General features: G+C 34.8%; 1 protein-coding gene across 3 annotated transcripts in view; it reads right to left on the bottom strand.

The window, feature by feature from the left end:
• The window catches only part of RASGRF2 (Ras protein specific guanine nucleotide releasing factor 2), a 119,761-nt gene that overhangs the window by 31,358 nt on the left and 67,031 nt on the right, over positions 1–21,372 (bottom strand). For 2 of the 3 annotated variants that reach the window (XM_034441205.3, XM_034441207.3), the window contains exons 16-18: positions 12,564–12,692; positions 10,700–10,789; positions 5,382–5,488 (exon numbers count right to left, since the gene is read on the bottom strand). In XM_034441205.3, coding sequence (XP_034297096.1) covers positions 5,382–5,488; positions 10,700–10,789; positions 12,564–12,692 — 326 coding nt within the window. The remainder of the gene's footprint in view (positions 1–5,381; positions 5,489–10,699; positions 10,790–12,563; positions 12,693–21,372) is intronic. The other variant, XM_034441206.3, reaches the window with a different exon arrangement.

Here is a 21,372-nt window from a genome sequence, read left to right as displayed (position 1 = left end):
GTTATTGATAATAATTACATTTTTTTCATTTTGATTTCAAATTTATTAACATTGGAAATGCAAGCATATTCTTTATTTGTTTTCAACGGCTATGCTGATAAGAGAATTCTGAAAGTCCTAGTTGAAAGCCACCAGCTGAAGTCTGATGGTGAAGTCTGTCTGTAGCAGGGAGGAGTGTTGTGCGGGCCCCACTATTTTTCAAGATGGAATAATTTGCCTATATATAAGAACAAATTCTGCCTTGCTTAATAAACTTCCCTTTCTTTTCTTCTGCCACTCTTTGTAGCTTTATCGTCCTTGCCTCTTCCTGTATTATCTTCTGAAATCCAAAGCCAACCAAATTGGAGTAGGTACCTGATTGAGTACGTTACTCAAAGAATCCAGTAAGACAAATAGCATTCCCGGACCTCTTTATCCTGACAATGACATAGCTTATCTTTTTGTTTTTGTGACTCCATAATCAAGAAAAAAAATCTTCCCTATATTTCTACATCCCAGTTTCATTTCTTCCTCTAACTCAAGAAGTCTGTTTTTTCTTTCTCTAGTAATTTACACCATTTTTGTAATCATTCCAAAATTAGGACATTTCACAATATTTTTCTTTAGGGTGATGTGTTACATTGTACTAAGGAAGCATTTTTATATACTTCTAGGTTGCTCCATGTGTTATTTTACCATTTTTAGCTATTCACGTAGCTCAAGCCCTCCATCGTAGCATTTCTGCCCTGCATGGAATACAGCTACCTGGGCAACTATTTGCTCATCCATCTAGCTAGCTTCTAAGGAACTAGGGCTGTGTTCGCAGAACATAAATGCATGTAACATGATGGGAAACAGAAAAGCATATAGCTTGCCACCATGAATCAAAGAATTCTGTGTGTCAAATAAGAAAGTACATTTGCTATAGCGTGTTATTTAACACTGTGCTTTACTGAGGCGAAATGCAAATACCTATGAGATGTTGTGACAGGAAAGCTGTGGGAGTATGCATTCTGGGTGCTAAATATCCAACTCACATAATGGACTATTTTTTTACTGAAGAGCCAATATATCAAAGAGTAGGTGTTGAGATTCTGATAAAACACAGATACCTCTCATGTCTTTTTAGAGAAAAGAAAAAAAATCTACTAAGAATTAAACAATCAATTAATAGCAACAGAAACATTAACAAAACCTTTCTTTAACCTTTCTTTAAAAGCTTTGCATGGTGCTCCAGATGGAGATCTGGTCACTCTATCTTCCTCCACCTCTTTCTCTAGAATAAAACTCAATACAATGTGAAATCATCAACCTGGGATTGGGAGTCAAAATGATGACATGTATATCATGAGGTCTTTGTCCAAATGGTAAAACATGTAAGGATGTAATAAAGTCTGATACAAGTACAAAAATCATGAGATACATGTTGTCCCACCTTGTTCTGTTTTCCGAGAGATACCTGTAGTTTCAGACCCCTTTTCCTAATGTCCTTTGTGTTTTATTACTGTGTTTTATTTTTTATCTCTTACTGCATGCTATATATTTTATTTATCATACTTTAAATACATTATGTATAAGATTTGCATTGAATTTATATTTTACATTTCCAGTAAATAAAAAATATTACATAGATTGATTCTCAAAATGGTAGAAGAGAAGGATATTTCAGGTTTAGAGGATATTGTACTCAATATTGCATCCTGGGCTATCTTTAATATGATGTTCCTACAAATGAATTCAAAATGTACATACAGTGAACATGTAATGAGAGATATACATCAATCATAATGCCAAATAAGGCTGTACCACTGTGTAGAGTTCATCTCCAGATATAGAGTTGGGTAGCTTTCTTGTACAAAAGGAACAGCTTTGCAAATTTTGAATTTGCAAAATGCAAATGAAGGTACTGGTCACTTTCTATAAAGTCGTACATTGCACAGGGCCTGGTTACTTAACAGACCATCTATCATTCACAGTATCTGCTCAGACTACTTCAATCTAGCAGGGTTGACATGTTCCAGGTTCCATTGATTAAACAATTCCATCTGTCTGGACCCCAGAAGTGGGCCTTCTCTGTAGAAGTACCTGCCCTCTGGAATGAGGTTCTCTGAAATGAGGTTCTCTCGATTCAAATGGCTCCCATCCTACTGGTATTTCATAGGGCCTTAAAGACCTGCCTTTCTTCCCAGGCCTTTGAATAGGACATCCCTCTCTTCCTTTCTGTTCCTCTCTTTGTTTTTCTTTGCCATTATTTTCTTTTATCTTGTGCTGTTTTTGTGGATTGTATGTTGTTGTTCCTTGTTTTAACTTTTTTTAACAATTGTAAACTGCTCAGTGTTTGTTTTGTTTGTTTGTTTGTTTTATTAGATTTATATACCACCCTACTCCCGAAGGACTCAGGGCGGTGAATAGGCACAAAATAAAATACATGAATACAAAAGTTAAAAGACATAATTAAAGCCAGATTAAATAATTTAGCCCAAGACAATTAAAAAATCCCAATAATTTAAAACAGATTAAAATTTTGATTTAAAAGAATTTTAAAACAGGGGAAAAACAGTGTTGCTGGGAATGGGGCAGTGTATAAATTTAATAAATTATTATTGGTAATAGTAGTAGTATTTCCTGGTATTTCATTAGATGCATAATCCAAAACAGTAAACGTATTTTAGCAGAGAAAGAAACTAGTTTGCATTAGTTTTAGTGGCTTGTGTTTAATGAAAAGATCCCTTTCTGATCCTTTCCCTGGAAAAGAATTTGCATGATGTTTATCTAAAAGGAGTAGCTGCGATTAAAATCATATTTAGCTACATAACTTACTATCTGAAGTTCGAACTAAGGCATAGGCAGTAGCTGAGTCTCCTGGCTTTTTATTCTTACTCAAGAATCTCTAGATCAGAAGCCTAAGTGTTCTCCCCAATTCAGGTTTGAGCCTGGTGCTGTTCAGGAATGCTGTTCAGAATAGGATCCCTTAAAGTTAAAGCACTGGGTTCATGATAATTCTGATTTTGTTTAAGGACAGGAAGAGAGTCTAAACAATTAGACAAAATGTCATAAATCACATAATGCACATAAATCCACAATTTATAATTCTCAGAATGATTAATATATAAATAAATCCTATTCACTTTGTCTCAGCTATGTTCATTTTAAATGAAGCAGAATTGCTAATATAATAAGATAAATAAATAATAAATATAATAAGATAAATGACCAATTCCAACATACCCTCTTGACTCGTCTGAAAACATATCTCAGGAAAAGCTAAGCATTTGAAGAAACTACCAGTTATTTCTTAAACAACAATCTATCAAATTTGGTTATATCATTTGCTTAAATACACCAAGTATGTTAATAAAATGACTATAATTTTTAAACCCCTTTTATTATTTTGGCAGCCTATAACTTAATATGATATTGAATTGTCTCAGACAAGACCAAGTATTTAATCAGAATATTGTAGAGCAGGCCTTATAATTGAATTAAAAGCTTGAAAATCACATGGCTGATTAATTCACACAGCTTCAATCATAAGTCTTGTGCATGTAAATGAAGGCATTACATAAACGCACAAAGCCTAAAGAACAATTTTATTTATGATATTTTACTTAGTCAAGTTAATTTGGAAAGCAGTGAATAGTTATGGCATAATTTTCAGATATACTTGATCTAATTTGGAAAAGATCATTATCACATGGAAGTGCATTAACATCAGAATAATATAGCAAACAGGTTTCATGCTATCCAATAGTCTGTTGCCCTAGTAGAAAACCATGAAGAGATGAAGGCAAAAAATGTACAGTATGCTGCTGTTACTTTCTTGAAGTGGACGTACAGAAGCTTGCAGTAGTAGTAAGTGTTAACATAAGAAAAAATAACTTCACAATCCCCTTGATGTGATTAATTAATAATTAATTAATTGTAATTATGTAGCTCAAACCTAAGCATATTTAGTCAAGTAAGTCACTTCCAAGTAAACCTACCTAGAATTAAATCATAAGAGCCTTGGTGGCGCGGCAGACTAAAGTGCTGTTAAATAGCACCAGCTGCCTGCAATTACTGCAAGTTCAACTCTCACCAGGCTCAAGGTTGACTCAGCCTTCCATCCTTTTGAGGTAGGTAAAATGAGGACCCGGATTGTGGGGGCAATAAGCTGACTTTGTATAAAAAAGAACACCGCTTAGGGGGGGCCGAAAGCCCTACTAAGCAGGTATATACAAAAGTATGAAGGCTATTGGTTAATGCATTGTAAGCCACCCTGAGTCTCCGGAGAAAGGGCGGCATATAAATCGAACCAATAAATAAACAATAAAATAAATAAATAAGGATTTAGCATGTCAAGACTGACATCAGAGTATTATCTAGGGAATCTAGTTAGAAGGAGAGCTTTCTCCAACTTTGTGCTCTTCAGGTGCTACTATCTTGTTTCCAGTCAAAGCTATCCAGATGATGGGAACTGTATTCCAGCACAATCTGAAAGGGGACAGATTGTGGACAGGTGATGTGGATCAATTTCACTGCTGCTTAAGTAACTGTATCAGTGGGCCAATAAACATGATACATACCATTCAAACATTATTTGTTGTGTGTAAAGCTGCTGTGCCACAGTACCATTTTCCACAAGCACAATAATTATAGATAAATAACCTATAGTATACTCCTTTAGAAAATAGAAACTGCCCTCAAAAGCAAGAAAAAACACAATTCTTCACTTCCATAGCTCATGCCAATAATAGAATACATCTTCTAAATGAGATTGGCACTACTATTGACACAATTGAACTCTTGAGGCTATAAATGTCAAGCACAATTTATAGGAAATGATATTACCCGGATAATTGGCTCTAGGATAATACACTTAATTTTAAGATGGACCATGGATCAAATTTAGAGAGTATAATGATTCTATTATCTGCTCTAAAATCATGCCAAAAATCCAATTACATTTAACAAAGCCCTGATCATAGAAGGAGTTAACTAAGCATACAGAAAACCTATTTTGCTGATTCAGTGTTGGATTCTTGACAGCCTTGCATATACTTTAGAAATAATGGGGGGGAAACGACTTTCATATCAGTTTATTGTACAAACCTTATTTTATAGAAACCATGTAATAGCAATATCCAGAAGAGCTACTTAGTGTAAGGCAAAGCTGCCAAAAATTATATGCAAGCTATTACAAAGTTTAATGCCAGCAGTTTTCACCATATAGGTGTTGACATTAAAATTCCCAGAATTCTCATTCAGCATGGCTAACATCTCAAAGAGACAAAAAAGGATGCGACTCTAATAAATTCTTGACTTTTTTGTAAAACTGGAAAGTAGGAGAATTTCTACAATACATAAATTGTGGAAAAAAATGTGTCACTGCTTCACATGAAAACACATATTATAAAAAGTACCTGAGAATGTTTTGACACCCAGTGGCGAAGGACATTCAGGACACGATTAGTAGCTGCTCGACGTATTATGAACTCCTTATCACATATTCGTTCAGAATTATTAAATGCTACATATTTTAAAGGAGATATAAAATAAAATAAAATCAATTAGATGAAGAAAATTATCAAAGTAAAATTCTTCACAGTATAGCTAGGTTGGATAAAGCCATTTTTAAAAAAAAAACCTTTCATTGTTGACACACAAAGGATTTTGAAAATTTTGCTTACACATACCATATATATTAAATGTTACAACATATATTTGCAACTGCCAAAAGAGTTTCCTGCATTTATAAACAAAATGTTTGCTTGAATTGCTTCATTTTTTTCTATAATCCTGATTATTATAAAGTGAATTCAATATTATATTATAATATTACACAGCAACATGTGGGTCATTTTAAAACAAGCACAAGTGCAATTTTTCTAGAAAAGGGGAGAAAAAAAACAATAAATTAATTGTTCATAACCTATTCCCTACTACCCACTCAGATTTTTAACTTTTAAATTGACATGCAATTTAACTATCTATACATGCAGCTACTGTATCATTGTGGGGAATGTAGCTAATATTCCCTATACCAAATACAGGTAGTCCTCGATTTACAACAGGTCATTTAGTGATCATTCGAAATTACAACGGCACTGAAATAAGTGACTTATGACCATTTTTCATACTTATGACCATTGTAGCATCCCCATGGTCACATTATCAAAATTCGGGCACTTGCAATTGGCTCATACTTATGGTGGTTGATGGGTCCCGGGGTGACATGATTCCCTTTTCCAACTTTCTGACAAGCAAAGTCAATAGGGAAACCAGATTTACTTAACAACCATGTTATTAATTTAAGCACTGCAGTGAGTTACTTAAAAAATTATGCAACGAAATGGGGCAAAATTTAACAAATTTCTCACTTAGCAACATAAATTTTGGGCTCATTTGTGGTCATAAATTGAGGACTACCTAATCTCAAATTCTCATTGTATGATTTTTTCCCCCAAAACTACAAAGAAAGCGGTAGGCTGAGCAGCACACCTGATGCTGTCAAGGAGGTTTTTTCTAACCTTACCCAAACATGAACGCCTACTGGTAAATAGTCTTTAATAAGTCAATTCCTTATGGTTTCAAACATTGATAGTTAAGGATCAAATAATTAAGGTTCACAATTTTCTTAATACATTAATGTAATTGCTTAGTCTCAATATGTTGCTTCTGTTAATAACATGACCATTTGCTTTATGGATCACTGAAGTCTCTGATCATTTTTCAAAGGCAAGGTCCTGCAGAGTGTATTAACAGCATTTCAAATAGCACATATCTACTCTAAATTGCATAAAGGCACATCTAGCCGCAAACTCCAACCAGATTAAGGCTGGCTCTAAGACAGCCATCAGATGATAAAACGTGTATTTTCAAAGCAATAGTGCAATACAGAATCTAGCAGATTTAACTACAATTCTATAAATGTATAGATATCTATTTCCCATACTGTATAACCAGAAATATTAGAGCTGAGTGTCCATGTGAGCAGCTAGTCTGTCCATCTGTTCAGACAAATTAAATATACCAAACATTTGATAGACAGATGCTATAGCTTCCAGGCGTCACTCTATTTATAGCATCCTAGAGACTACCTGTAGTGTCTACAGTTTTCTTAGCAAGATTTCAGAATTATTTGACTATTGCCTGGTTCCTAGAGCTGAGAGAGGGTAACTCAACTGGCTTCATGCTGAAAGCAGGACTAGAACTCATGGTCTCCTGTTTCTAGCCTGATACCTTAACCACTATACCAAACTGATTCCCTTAAAACTGAATAGACAGTTTCACATGCAGGGAAACTTCAAAATGGTTTCCATATTTAGAAAAAGAGCACATTTCTCCTTTTCTCAGATTTCCTATAGTTGGGATTGGAAGGACTTATTCTACTTCTGGGGAGAATGCTTGACTTCTTTTCAGGACCTACTGACTGATTTGGAGACAGTCAACCACTTGAAGTGTGCTGTTTCATAGGAATCTTTCCGCTACTTATTGCATTGCTTGCAATGCACATATTGCTGTCGTATATCACAGAATTAGAGATGAGATTTTCTCTGTGTATGGCTCTATCATTTATCTGGGGACTAAACAAGCCAACTTTCAACATTTTCTAGTTCTATGATGAACTTCCATTTAACTTTCTGTCTATTATTCAACATGATAAAATCAAAGCTACGCTAGTTGAATGCAATCTTAATAGTTTACTTTGAAGAGGCTATGCCATCTTTGTACTTAGTTATTAATGGAATTTATATTTTAATATGCAAAAGGGAATAAAGGGAATTCTGAAAATGTCAATCGCGTGTTATACATGTGAACTAATTCATGAAAGTACTTTAAGCCAATTTTCAGCTACACAAATTTATAGAAAGCTACCAGCACTTTAAATATTCTACTTAAACGTATTAGTTATAAAAACATAAAAAATTAAAAATAACTACAGTTATTAAGGCTTGGAAAAAATGTTAAGAAAATGTTTATTTCCAGCCTATAAACTAGCAGAGCAGCAACTCTGCAATACTTAAAGCAAGTGAACAGAACAACAGTTACATTCAGGATGTTTCAATAGTAACTTAGTAGAATAGACAAAAGAATATAATATAGGCAAAAAGAAAACAAATATTTCTTCTTTCAGCTGTACATACCTTGCATACTTAATTCCTACAAAATTTGATAGTTTAACTGTGGTTATAACAAGAGCTTATATTTAGGATGCCCAGAGTTATCAGTCAAATACTAGATAAGGCAATTATAAATGTAGCTTTTACACACAGTATATGGCAATACATTTTTGATTGTCAAAACATGTCAGGAATAGAGATGACAATCTCTGCTATTGATTTACTGTATTTGTTTGTTGTCCAGTTCCATCCAGATGATCATTGTTCAGACGCCTGTTCAACTATATTCTTGCTATATTCTAGCAAGGCAGTTTTAAAATTTTAATTACTCTTGCTCTCATTCATTTATACAGCCACCAATGGGAAAGAATGTTGCAATGAAGAGTGTTGATAACTTTCTTGTTCCTGTTTTTCTAATAAATTTCTAAACAAGCACCCACCAAACACCCCTTTTTTTAAAGAAGTAATAAATGTCTGGAGTATTTTTGAAGTATTTTTGAACAGCCATTCCAACCACAGGATTTAATTAACAATACCTATGAAGATGTGCAGCATTTTGATTTTTTTGTTTTATACTATTGTTATTTGAAACTGCAATTCTTGTTCAAATTAATGTTAAATCAGTTGAAGAGAAACAATGAGTCATAAATGAGTTATTTTGCTCACATAAATAAGAATGTTCCTTCTGTCAAAACAGAATGAATCTTGACTAATCCTGTGTTTCTATAACAGTTTTTCAGCATTATTCAAATGAAGACAGGCAATTGAAATTTTTACAAAAAGTCACTTCCTACACTGGTGTTGAATGGTACAGATACATTCTCAAGAGTCTACATAGTAGAAAATATACACATTTGTGTAATAAATTATTATCCAAAAAAGGAAGCGAGTTATTTAATTACTCCTTATCTCCTGCTTCTTCCGCACTAGAATTTACTTATTTTAAAAATACTTCTCCTTATAAAAACATCTGAACAGATTTAAATACATATAAAGCATAAGTATATTTAATTTTAATTAACATAAAATGTAAATAAAATGAGATTTGTTTTTGTTTTGGCACTACCACAAATGCAGACTTTATCATGGGGCAAGAACGGACCACAACCAAGATTTCTAATGTATTAATATAAAGAAAGCTGTGTACATTTCACTAACTTCTAATATAAATTAGAATTCAGAGGCATTATTAAGAGGTATCATGTCTAATGTAAAGTATTATTGGTCTCCTAGGGTATCTCAAGGACATCCTGGAAAACTTGGTCCCATCACCTGCTGATGCTTTTAACTGAAGACCAGAGGACTGAATTTGGAACTTACCTTATATGCACTATCACCAAAATACATCGCCTTTCCTTATAAAAGGAGATATATTTATTAACATGTATTTATCAACAAGGAGGAGTCCTCTTTATCTTTCTCAGATAACAGTAACTTTAATACAAGGTTATTGCTTAATAATTGCTTAATAAAAGCTTCATAGTGTGATTTGCCAGTCTGAAAGAAAGCATTTACCCAACCATTTGATAGAATTGCTAAGCAACAGTTTTCCAGTTTCAAAACAGCTCTTACTTCTGGAACAAAAATAGAATTCTATTCAAATTCATCACAGTTTGTGAAAGTTACAAGGAAAAGAGAATATATGTAGATGGATATATAATTTACAGACAGATTGAAGCAAATTTATGTTCAGTCTTTGCACCCCAGAGAGTTGACACTTTGGAGATAAAACAATACACAGATTTCCAATAAAAAGCAATAGGAAGAAAATGCCAAGTACAGGTTCATACTTAGAAAAAACTGCAGTCTTTATAACAGAAATACTATTCTTCTTGATTTTTGTAAAAATAAGATATTGAAATGCTAGCAACTAGGCAGATGTTGCTTGCACTTTCAACAGCTACAGCACAGACAATTTCACCAAATGTAGTTCCTTTTAGTTTTGTAATCGTAACATCATTTTCTTTATCCATGTTAAATATTTGCCCGAAGGGGCGTGAGACAAAACATTTACAAATTAGTATAGTCAGAAGAACATATGTACTTAAGTAAGAAAACAAGCAAACAAATGAATGCATATCTTACTGTAATCTTTTTTACCAGATTGCTCCTTCTGCCTTTGCCAACCAGCAATTAACATAAAATATTACTATTAAGCTACATTGGTGTCCGGCTACTTATTAAGGAGATACATCCCTGGAAGAGCTAAGCTTGACAGTGATGCCAAGACTCATGGCAACTCCACAAGGAAAATCAGTAGTCATTGTTTTTCAATGGTTTTTCATAAAAGCATCATATTTTATAATTTTTCAAAAAGTTTATTTTTAAGTTGGAAATGCAATTCAAGATTTATTGTAGCAGCATTTGTGAAGATATTAATTTAAATTTGGCTCTGTAATCCTTAATATTTCTATCCCATTCAGTCCAAAAGCTGAAGAAGCATTAGATGTTCTGATACTTCTCATTACAGACTAACAATTTCTTCTTAAAAATCAAATCTCATATCAGGTAGAATAAATTGGTTTGTCCTTAAATCTTGAATTGGAAACTTATCATGCTCAAATATCCAGTTCAATTCAAATCAGGGTTGATTCACATAGATCTACTAGTAATCTTACCTGGTGGACTTCCATGACCAGCTGCAGCTGTAGCAATAGCAAAAGCCGAAGCAGGAGAAACAGGACAATGACCATTGTCAGTCACCTGTCCTGCAAGGAAAATAAAAATAAATACAACATCAGATGACATTGTTTTATAAATAAAAACACCTCACTTAACTTTGTTTTATAAATAAAAATCCAGTTGAATATCTCTGCATTATATATATATACACACATATATACATATATATGCTCCGGAACGAAAATAATTAATTTTTTATTTTACTAAGCTTTCGTCAGCCATCAGCTGACATCGTCAGAGTATTAAACTACCATTACAGAGATCTCTGCCTTTATATCTCATTAATCAATTTGGCCATTGCACGCATAATAGGCCCTTTCAGCCGTCTCCCACTTATAATTAGCTGTGTTGTTTTTGCTGTCGTCATATCCATATCCCTATTTGCTTTGAATTATGTATTATATGAATTACATATCTTTCTTTCTCTCCTGCTTCTCGAACACTGAATTTAGTATTTTCCATTGTTCCCAAAAATGAATTAGCTTATAGAATGAGTCTTACTGTATAGTAACAGTACCATTGTCAAGCTCTACCAAGGCAGGCATGAATTTGTTTGAATTTTCCAGAGTGTTGATACAGTATGTCTAGTCTGAATCTTTACAGCAACTCAAGAACGGAAGCAAACACAGTTTCATTTCTGCTCCACTTTCATGACTTTGAGGAGTGTACAGAAATCTATCTTAACAAGCAATCTTGAAATATGTTAGTATAAACAAATAAAAAATAAATAAATACAAAGATGCCTATCCTTCTTTCTCATTAGGCTTCAAGATATTAAAAGCCTATTTTAAAAGGAAGATTTTAAGGACAAAATCTTATCCAGGGACTACATGTTCCATAAAGTTGGGCCACCATTGAGAAGTTTTGTTTTTTGGGCTATGCCCCTGTCTCTTCACATTGAGGGAGTAACCAAAACAGGCGAACACCTAATGACTTAAGTGGATTCCACAACATTATGTTCTTTAGGCTCAAATCCATAGTCCTCTTCCCAAATTTCATTCTGTTTAACAGTAACCTGGTCTTTGATTTTCCTATTTGTTAGTGGTTTGTGACCCTATATTATATAGGCAAAATTATTAATGTCATATTATGCGAATACTGTATGATTCTGTACATATATACTTTATTACCTCTGAAATATTTTAAATTCTTTATATCTCAGTAGCATGCAGTATACCTCAGATGTATTATGAGGAAAGAAGGAAGGAAGGAAGGAAGGAAGGAAAAAGAATGCCAAGGCCATCATTGGGGTTATTGTTAACTAGTATTTATACTCTCTGCAGTTTCCTTAATAGCTAATTTCAAGCCTTTTCGCCAGATTAGGACACCTACCTATACTGTATATACGGGATACACTTATTTTACTATTAGGTACAAAATAGATTTATTTCTCACTAACAATAGTATGTATCTTCCTCACATCAGGTAGCCAAAATGTGCCCTCAGCTTGTATCACACAAATCTGTCAGAAGGCTGAAGTTAATGTTTTTTTCAAACAAATGTATATTTTGTTCAAAATTTTTCAGAACATTTCCTCACAGCTGAATGCAAAAAATTATCTTGCTGCCAGTGTTATTTTGAATGGTATTATTTACATTTTCTTTTCTATATACTGTGTGATAAACAAGCATTTAAAAAATAGGAAATTAATATCCTAGAGATAAAAAAAATGAAAAAAGAGAAACAAATTCAGGACAAAGACTGCAATCCAGACTGAGTTACACAAGAATTCAAATCCTATTGGAACAGTTTAAATCCATGAAGCAGAGCTTTGTAATGAAGTCAATATTTTCATATTACCTCCTGTCTGCCGGTAACGTAAATGTCGTGGAGTTGAAGGGGATCTACATGGAGACAGCTCAGGAGGATCTACTGTTGAGGCACTTTCTGGGATAGGATGATCAACCGGTACAGATTCCAAAACTCCTGCTATAAAAAAAAATAAGAACTATAGAAATACAGGAAAGATACTAAATTCTTATTCTAAAAACTTAATTTTCAGTGTGCAGAAACAAATCTGAATGTATTTTGTGTCTGGGCAGTAAATAACCAGCATTTATAACTCCACATATAAAAATACATAATTGAAAGAAAAAAAATATCTCAACAGGTTTTTAAATTGATGAGCACAATGTCTAGTAATTCATGGATCAACTGGGGTATGGTGTGTATGAGGTATTCAGTTTATACAAATTGTGATAAAATTGCAGAGGTTTCTATTTGAACACCATTGTTCAATAATTAATCACTATATTGATATAATCTTGGCACCCATATTATCCATGTGCCAGTGCTACTTAAAGAAGTTGCATCATTTATTGGGTTTGCATAGTAGCCATGCAACCTAGGGAAAATACATTTTTGGATTAAGGAGATACCACCACAAGATGCTTTGAACTAGGTGCAATGTCAGCTCAATGTTAACTCAATTCAACAATTCAACCATAATTTAGGGGAATGTGATACTGCATACTTGGAAGTAGCAACGTTGGACTTTTTGCACCAGTTCTATTTAGACAGTCTAATGGTGCACACAAAATCTCAGAATCCAGGTTAAAGAAACAAGGAAGGAATTTGAATTACAAGACTGCTTAATGAAAGAGGAAACATATAGCTCACTAAAAATAGTTTGCAAAACCATTTTGGTATTAAATGTTAACTGAGAAAAGCTTTTCTTTTCAGTGTTGAGATTTGATTTAGTTCTACCTTTATGAAAAAAAATCCTTTCATCTATCAAGTACTACACATTAATATTTAAAATAAATCACCACTGACTTGATTTAGTTGAGAAGTTTTTTTCCCCATAAAATTATCCCCTCTATAATGTTATTCTAATTCAAGCTTGGAAGAATAGACAAGCTCAGATATTATCAGCTTAATTCCTAAGGTTCTATCTATCACAAGAGATGTCAAACATTTCCCCTTGATATCACAAGCCTTAAAGGATGCTTTCTAAAAATAATGATGGTTCTGAACCAAAATTCCAATTTCTTCATTCAGAAGACTAACATTCAGAATAATAAAATCATGGCCATGAATTGTTTCCAGATGTGAGTTTACTGTGCTCCACTCTTTGATTGGGAAAGCACTTGATAATGAGGAACATATTTGACTTCTAGATTTAACACTTTATTTGGCAGTGATAATTATTTTTATAGTAGAACATTGTTTCTTTTGTAAGGTAAAAACAATTTCCTAACAGTGACAGCTCAACAATGGGACCAGTTACCCAAAGAAATAGTGGGCTTCCATTCATTGGCTGGATTCAAGAACAGCTAAAGGGCTATCTATCCTCGGTATTTTAAGCATTTGACTTTCTGTACAGAGCAAGGAGTTGGACGTGATATTTTACATAGCTCCTTCAATCCTGTGACTCTCCCGTTCATTATTAGCTTTCTCACAATATTAGCCACTTCTTCTTCAGTAAATGCTCCTGAATAATTCTTTAGGCTGTCAGAAAATCCAGATATCTCATATTATAAGCTAAAAAATGCAAAATAATATTTGCATGAATTAGGTTATTTTTAATAACTCTTTTATGTCAGTCATATGTCTGCATCAGACGTAGAAGCCCATTGGGAGTCGGTGCAGTCCATGAAGCAGAAGCTTGCTTTGTGTTTTATGAATTCAATGAGAGACACCAAATATTGTCCACACTAGTGTCTTTTGGACCATTTGCAGTAGATGAGAGGTGAATAAGGCATGAATCACTCTAAGTCCCTGGTGGCAAACCTATAGCATGCATGCCAGAGATGGCACTCATAGCCCTCTCTGTGGGCACGTGCGCCGTCACCCCAGCACAGAATTCGCCAAGGGGGCGGTTACCTCGGCCCTCTGTAAACATCAGTCTTTGCTTCCGCAGCTCCAACTCCGTCAGGCTCTTCTTTTCCTGCCCCCTCATTTTCTGCCAGGGTGAAGACCCCTCCCCCTAGGCTGCTCTGCGAGACGCCTGATCCCACCGGGGCTGCCCCAATCCCCTTCTCAAGCCCTCCACCCCCAGAGGAAAAGAAGCAAGGAAAGACTAACATGAAGCACTCGGTTAGAAAGAACTGGAGCCTTTCTCCACGGCGGATGGAAAGGGGCAGGGCCACACCTCCAAGCTGCAGCTTTTGAAAGCCAATTTCTTTCCAATTTGCTGCCCATCTGTAAATATTATTATAATATTAGGAAAGGGGGGAAGTTATTACAATTACATCCCTGCTCAGTTATTTTGGAGAGGGGGAAAGGAATGTAGGATATTCACCCTAAAGCTTAATTAGGCCTGTCAAATAAATCACATTTTGTAAATATTTAAGTATATATTTTCATGTGACAACACTGAAGAAATGAGACTTGGCTACAATGTAAAGTAGTGAGTATACAGTTTGTATAACAGTGTAAATGTGCTGCCCCTTCAAAATAACACAACACACAGCCATTAATGTCTAATTTCCATGTTGGCACTTTGCAATAAATGAGTGGGTTTTGGGTTGCAGTTTGGCCACTTGTCTCTAAAAGGTTCGCCATCGCTGCTCTAAGTCCTCCCAGTCCATTGACATGTGCATTTAACACACATCCTTTGCACAGAAGTAATTAGCATTTCTCTATTGCAGGTTATTCTGTTTATCAGGGTTAAATTCTGTCTGCAATCCCATTTACTTTGACCATGGGTGTTAAGTTCTGGGTGAAGAATGGAGGCGAGGCCAGAGTGATTTCTAACAGTTCTTTATTCAATACGGCCTGTGAGGCAATCTCTCTCCCTGGCTGACATAGCTCCTTTTATATGAAACTGATCTGCCAAACAACCAATTAGGAAAGAGTATTTTCCCGCTCCAATAGAGGACCAGAATGAGAACTTCAGCTGACAACTATACACTATATACAATACATAACAATGGAAAAGTTCACATTTTGAAGTTTTTTATTATGATTATATAACTGAAATAGCATTTATTTTGCCTTTCCTGATAAATGGAATTAATCTTTTTTGTAAAAAGGAATATATTTTTTAAAAACTGTAACAGAAAATCTTTTAATTATATCCACAATTTGCCAGTGACTCCTTAACTATAGAATGCTTTTTAAATATAAGAACAGAGAAATTGTTGCTAGTTTGGTTATCCTGGTTAGGCCCATATATAAGAGACTGTAGGCTTTCTTGTAATAGTAATATTTATTTCTTTTCTTCCTCAGAAACACAATTAGACAGGCACTAATCTGGGAGGAGCAAGAACTTATATACAGAGAAGGCGGGGCTAATGGTAAGTACTAACCAATGGTAAGTGACACAATGACATCACACAATGACATATAAACAAGCACACATATTTACAGATATCAGGTTAGGTATTTTCATCTGTAACAAATCCCCCTCTAAAATACCTAACTAATGGTGGGTTATTAAGATTATATATGCACATCAAGTTTGGAAGTCAAATACATATGTTGTTTGGTTGGCAATGGCTTAGTGAGGATATCAGCAATTTGTTCACTAGTATTGCAATGGATAGCTTTAATAAATCCTATACTTGACAGTTGTCTTACATGTTTATATTTTATATCGATATGTCGAGATCGTTGACCTATTGCTTCGGAAGCTGATATATCAATTGCTGCCTTATTGTCCTCATTGATAATAATTGGATAAACAGGTTCATCCCACACATTGGTTAACAAGTCATCGAACCAAGTTAGATTGTTGACCGCTTTGGATAAACAAACATATTCGGCTTCCGCTGTGGAAGTGGCAATTAAATTCTGTTTGCCTGTGTACCAGTGCACCGCACAGCCATTTATAAGAAAAACATATCCAGAAGTACTTTTTCTGGTTTTTGAATCAGTAGCCCAATCAGCATCAGCGTAGCAGGTCAAAGTTGGTTTTTCAGAAATGAATGGTTCTAAGAATAAGCACATATCAATGCTAGACTTTAGATATTTTAGAATCCTCTTAATTCCTTCCCAGTGGTATGAGTTAGGATTGCTTACATGTCTTGACAACAAATTTACAGCAAGGGTGATATCAGGCCTGGTCCAATTAGATATGTATAATAAGGACCCAATAATTGATCGATATAACGTGTTATCCTTGAATGGTTCGTACTCATTATACACATTCCTATAAAAATCAGTTGACATAGGAGTATCACAAATTTTTGAATTAATTAAATTACATTTTTGTATGAGTTCCATAATCTTGTCTTTCTGAGATAATTTGAACCCCTTATCTGTTTTGTCAATTTGGACTCCTAGATACTTATTTACCTTTCCTAATATTTTTAAGTTGAAATTTTTGCCTAGTTGTTCAGCGAAATTATCACATTTAATTTTGTCGTGTCCAAAATACAATATATCATCAACATAAATCAAAACATATTCAATAGAATCATTATTTTTTTTTTGTGAAAAAACAAAAATCAGATGAAGTAGCTACAAAACCCATATTTTTAAGTATCTTTGATAAGCACTCATACCACCGCTTACCGGACTGTTTTAGTCCATAAAGGCTCTTGTTTAATAGCCAAATTTCTCCCTTTTTTGTATCCTTTCCTGGGGGTGCTTTCACATAAATTTCTTTATCTAGATCAGCGTGCAGATAGGCTGTCTGCACGTCAAATTGATATACTTCCAGATTTAAGATAGAAGCTAACACTAGTGCTGTTTTCACGCTTTCTGATCTAACGGTTGGGGAATAAGTGTCTTCATAGTCATCCGGAAATCTTTGGGCAAAGCCTTGAGCCACCAACCTGGCTTTGTATAGGAATTTACCATCCTCTAGCTCCTTGATTTTATAGATCCACCTAGTGCCAATAGGGGATTTCTCAGTGGGCAGGTCTGTTGGTGTATATACATTTAGTTCTCTCAAACTGTCCATCTCTTTTTTCATTGCTTCCTCCCACTTACTTTTTTCTTCTAGGGGTAGCTTAAGTATGTCATCATATGTGTTAGGAGTCAGGTGTTTAGCTTGGATAGACAGTACGTAATCATCTAATCTTTTAGGAATTATGCCCCTATTGGATCTAATGGGCCTATTCTGGGGATGTTCATCGCTATGCATATACTTAGCTTCTTTTTCGGTTAATTGATCTACTTTCAAAGTGGGGTGTCCTTTTTTCCATTCATCATTAACTATTACTGGGCATTTGATTCTGTTAGTAGATGTGGATTTGGGGTTCGTATCTGATGTGTGATGTTTTGCGTGCGTGTGTGTAATATTTTTTGATTCTGGGTAAATTTCATTGAGATGTAATTTTGACCAGTTCATGTGTTCATGAAACACGGCAGATCTGGATACAATGAAGTGATTATTTTTATCAATGAAGCGATATCCCTTGGTTCCTGATTCGTACCCCATAAATATCAGTCTTTTGGATACTTTCTCTCCTTTGCGTCTTAACTGTGAGGGCACATATACATCAGCAGATACACCAAATACGTGTAAATGCCCAATTTTTGGTTTCCTTCCATACATGAGTTCGTATGGGGTCTTATTGATTGTACTGGACCATAAGCGATTTATAGTGTAATTGGAATAATTAAGGGCTTCAGCCCAGAATGACTGGTTTAAACCAGCATCATCTAACACACATTTAACCATGGTTTGTAGCAAACCATTCTTCCTTTCAGAGACTCCATTTTGGAATGGGGAAAATGGACAAGATTTAAAGTGCAATATTCCTTGTGATTTTAGCCAAATTGAAAATTCGTTGGATAGGAATTCCGACCCCCTGTCAGTCATTATTTGTTTGATTTTGGTATTGTATTGTGTTTCTACCATTTTAAAGAACTCCTTAAATTTTTTGAAAACCTCACTTTTGTGGTTAAGGGTGTATACAAAACCAAATCTACTATAGTCATCGACTATGGTCAGGAAGTATCTTTTTTTGTATTTAATTGAAGGTTTTAATGGGCCTACTACATCCATATGAATTAGTTGAAAGGTTGATTGTGTGGTGCGGGTGGCTTTTTTGGGTTTTGGCTTGTTTTTAATTTTGGAAGAATTGCATACAGAGCATTCTAAGTAATTTTTACAGTTCTTTATTTTTAAATCTTCGGAACACTCTAACATTTTTCGTATGACTGGAAAGCTCGCGTGTCCTAGCTTTCTGTGGAGTAAGTGACTACAATTATCGTGAATAGGTTTTCCATTGTTTAAATTTTCAGACATATTAGTATCAGTGTTTGATGCATTCTTATCATTATTTTCATCATGGCTATCTGAATTTGGTTTTTTGTTTCTTAATTGATAGTTTGCATAGACTAGTTCGTTATCTTGTGGCAGTAGGTATGTTAGTCCATCATTTGTAAATAGTTTACCTATGTTTCTGTTGTTCTTAGTCATGAATACCTTTCCACCTCTGAAAGTGGTTTCTATTGCATTGTCTAAGCTTAACTTTAGGGTTGCCAATATGTTATTTGGAATTTCGGGCACAAATAGTACCCCCTCTATTTTTCCTATACCTTTTATATGCGTGTCTCCTATTCCTCTCACTAGGACTCTATTTTGGTTTGCTACTTTAATATAATATTTCTTTTCAGTGAAGTTACTTAATATTTCTCTATTATGAGTTGTATGGCATGTGGCTCCTGAATCTATGAGCCAGGTGTTGAGTGAATCAGATATCAAAGTGTTATTATTTCTTATTCCATATAGTGATCCTTTCTTATTTTCTCTAGGGTTATTTCTGTATGTTTGTCTTTCTCTAGAGTGTGGTGATTCTCTTCTCTTATACCTGTAATCTGGGGAGGTTCTGTCTAAAAAGTGTATTCTTCTATCCTTGTGTTTATATGAGTCACTGTATCCTATATTCTTGGGACAGTCTCTACTCTGATGTCTTTCAGATCCACATGTGAGACATTCATGTGGGTATCTGTCTCTGGCCCTGAAATCAGTCCTTCTTTGATTTCTACCTTCTCTTTGTTGTGTATATCGCTCTCTTCTAAGTCTATCTTCAGTAATAAGCTTATTGGTAAGGTTTTCTAAAGTAATTTGCTCTATACTTAGGTTATCTATTAGTGTAATGTAGTTATCCCAGCTGTGATCTAGTGAGTTAATTATAATGCTTTTCATGGTGTTGTCAGAAATGGTTTCTCCCCTTTGAATAAGGTCTGCTCTTACAGCGTTTAAATTCAAGATATGCTCACTCATGGATGTATCATGTTTTAGTTTGGCAGAATAGAATTCCCTAGAGATTTTTGTGGTAGTGGCTACATTTTTGCTATAGAACAGTCTGAATAATTTTTGATATACTTCAAATACAGTTAAATTATGCTCTATACTGGGGAGTATACTTGGGGAAATAGAAACAATTAACATATAGTATGCTTTGTGGTGGAGGCAGTCTATTTCATAGGTCCAAGGCTTATTTGGTGGGTTATCAATAAAAAATAAAACATTTTCTTTCATATATACAATCTGTAAACACTGATCCCATTCCATTAAGTTGCTTCCATCTAATTTCAATTTTATAAAGTCTGGAGGTATTGTCCCTGAGTGTAGTGAGGTGTTATTCATGTTTAGTAGCTGTCCATGATTTAAGACCTTAGCATACTCACAATAAGGCCTGGGTATGGTAGATGTATGTCTGTATTTACTTATCTCTATGTTGCGCTGACTTGTATTTATGTTTCCTTCTTCTTTCTTTGCAGGCTCGTTCTGGGCATGCTCAGTCCTCATTTTTCTCCAGCAGTCGATGAGGGAGGTTCCTGTGTCTGCAGCTCCTGGGGTGAAGTCCCAGACGGCCTTCTGTTGCTCTGCTTTGTTTCCGGAGGGCCTCTGGTGACTGAAGAATGCCTGGGGTGCTGCTCTGCTCATCGGGGAGTCTTCTCTGAGGTCGTCAGTAAGTGGAGCTTGAGGCGGGCCGCCATTGCCAATGGAGCCGGGTTGTTCAGGGAGCTGCTCTTCAGTAGGTAAGTATGATTGCCAGCTTGTCTTTCTTCGGGTGGCTAGGCCTTTCTTTAGACAGTCTATTTCTTTTTGGCCTTTGGTAGATGGTAGTTTAGAATTTTCTATTTCATTTTCTGGTTGTTTGTTTGGTATTGTTAGTTTAGTCCCGAGTGCTGCAGTTAGCACCTGTATAGCATTGTCTATTTCTACTTCAGTAGGTTGAGCTTTGTTTTGTTTAAATAATTGTTTTTTATTTGTTTTTGGACTCGGGTAATCATCTTCTTGGTAGGTTTTGTTTTTTATTTCGTAGTTTGAGGTTTGGAATTCTTTTAGTAATTGGTCAGGCATTTTAGAGGTATTAGGTGGGTAAGATGGCTGCCATGAAAAAGGCGGGAAGCTGTCGCCATCTTTGGTGTCATTTTTGAAGTCAGGGGTTGAATTTCTTACCTTGCAGTTTTCTTGTTTGTTATTTTCGTTATCTGCTGCTGTTCCGTGGTCGTTTATTATGCTGCGGATTTTCACAAGCAGATTTGATTCAGCTGTAGTTGTTTCTATTAATTCTAGTATTTTTCTTTTTACCTCATCTTCTTTGTTTGGTGTTAGCAGTTCATTTTCTTGTAATTGCGTTTGTTTCTTAATATTTTCAAGTGGTGTATATTTGTCAGGAGTTAGTTGAGCTGCCATTCTTTTCGTTATGTATCTGGTGGCAGGTCTTCTTTTGTCGTTATGTGAGTCTTGCATCTTTAT

Source organism: Pantherophis guttatus, chromosome 2, assembly GCF_059756535.1.
Source record: "Pantherophis guttatus breed Tessera chromosome 2, ASM5975653v1, whole genome shotgun sequence".
NCBI classification, from domain to species: Eukaryota; Metazoa; Chordata; class Lepidosauria; order Squamata; family Colubridae; genus Pantherophis; species Pantherophis guttatus.
This window is presented reverse-complemented; position numbering and strand designations above follow the sequence as displayed.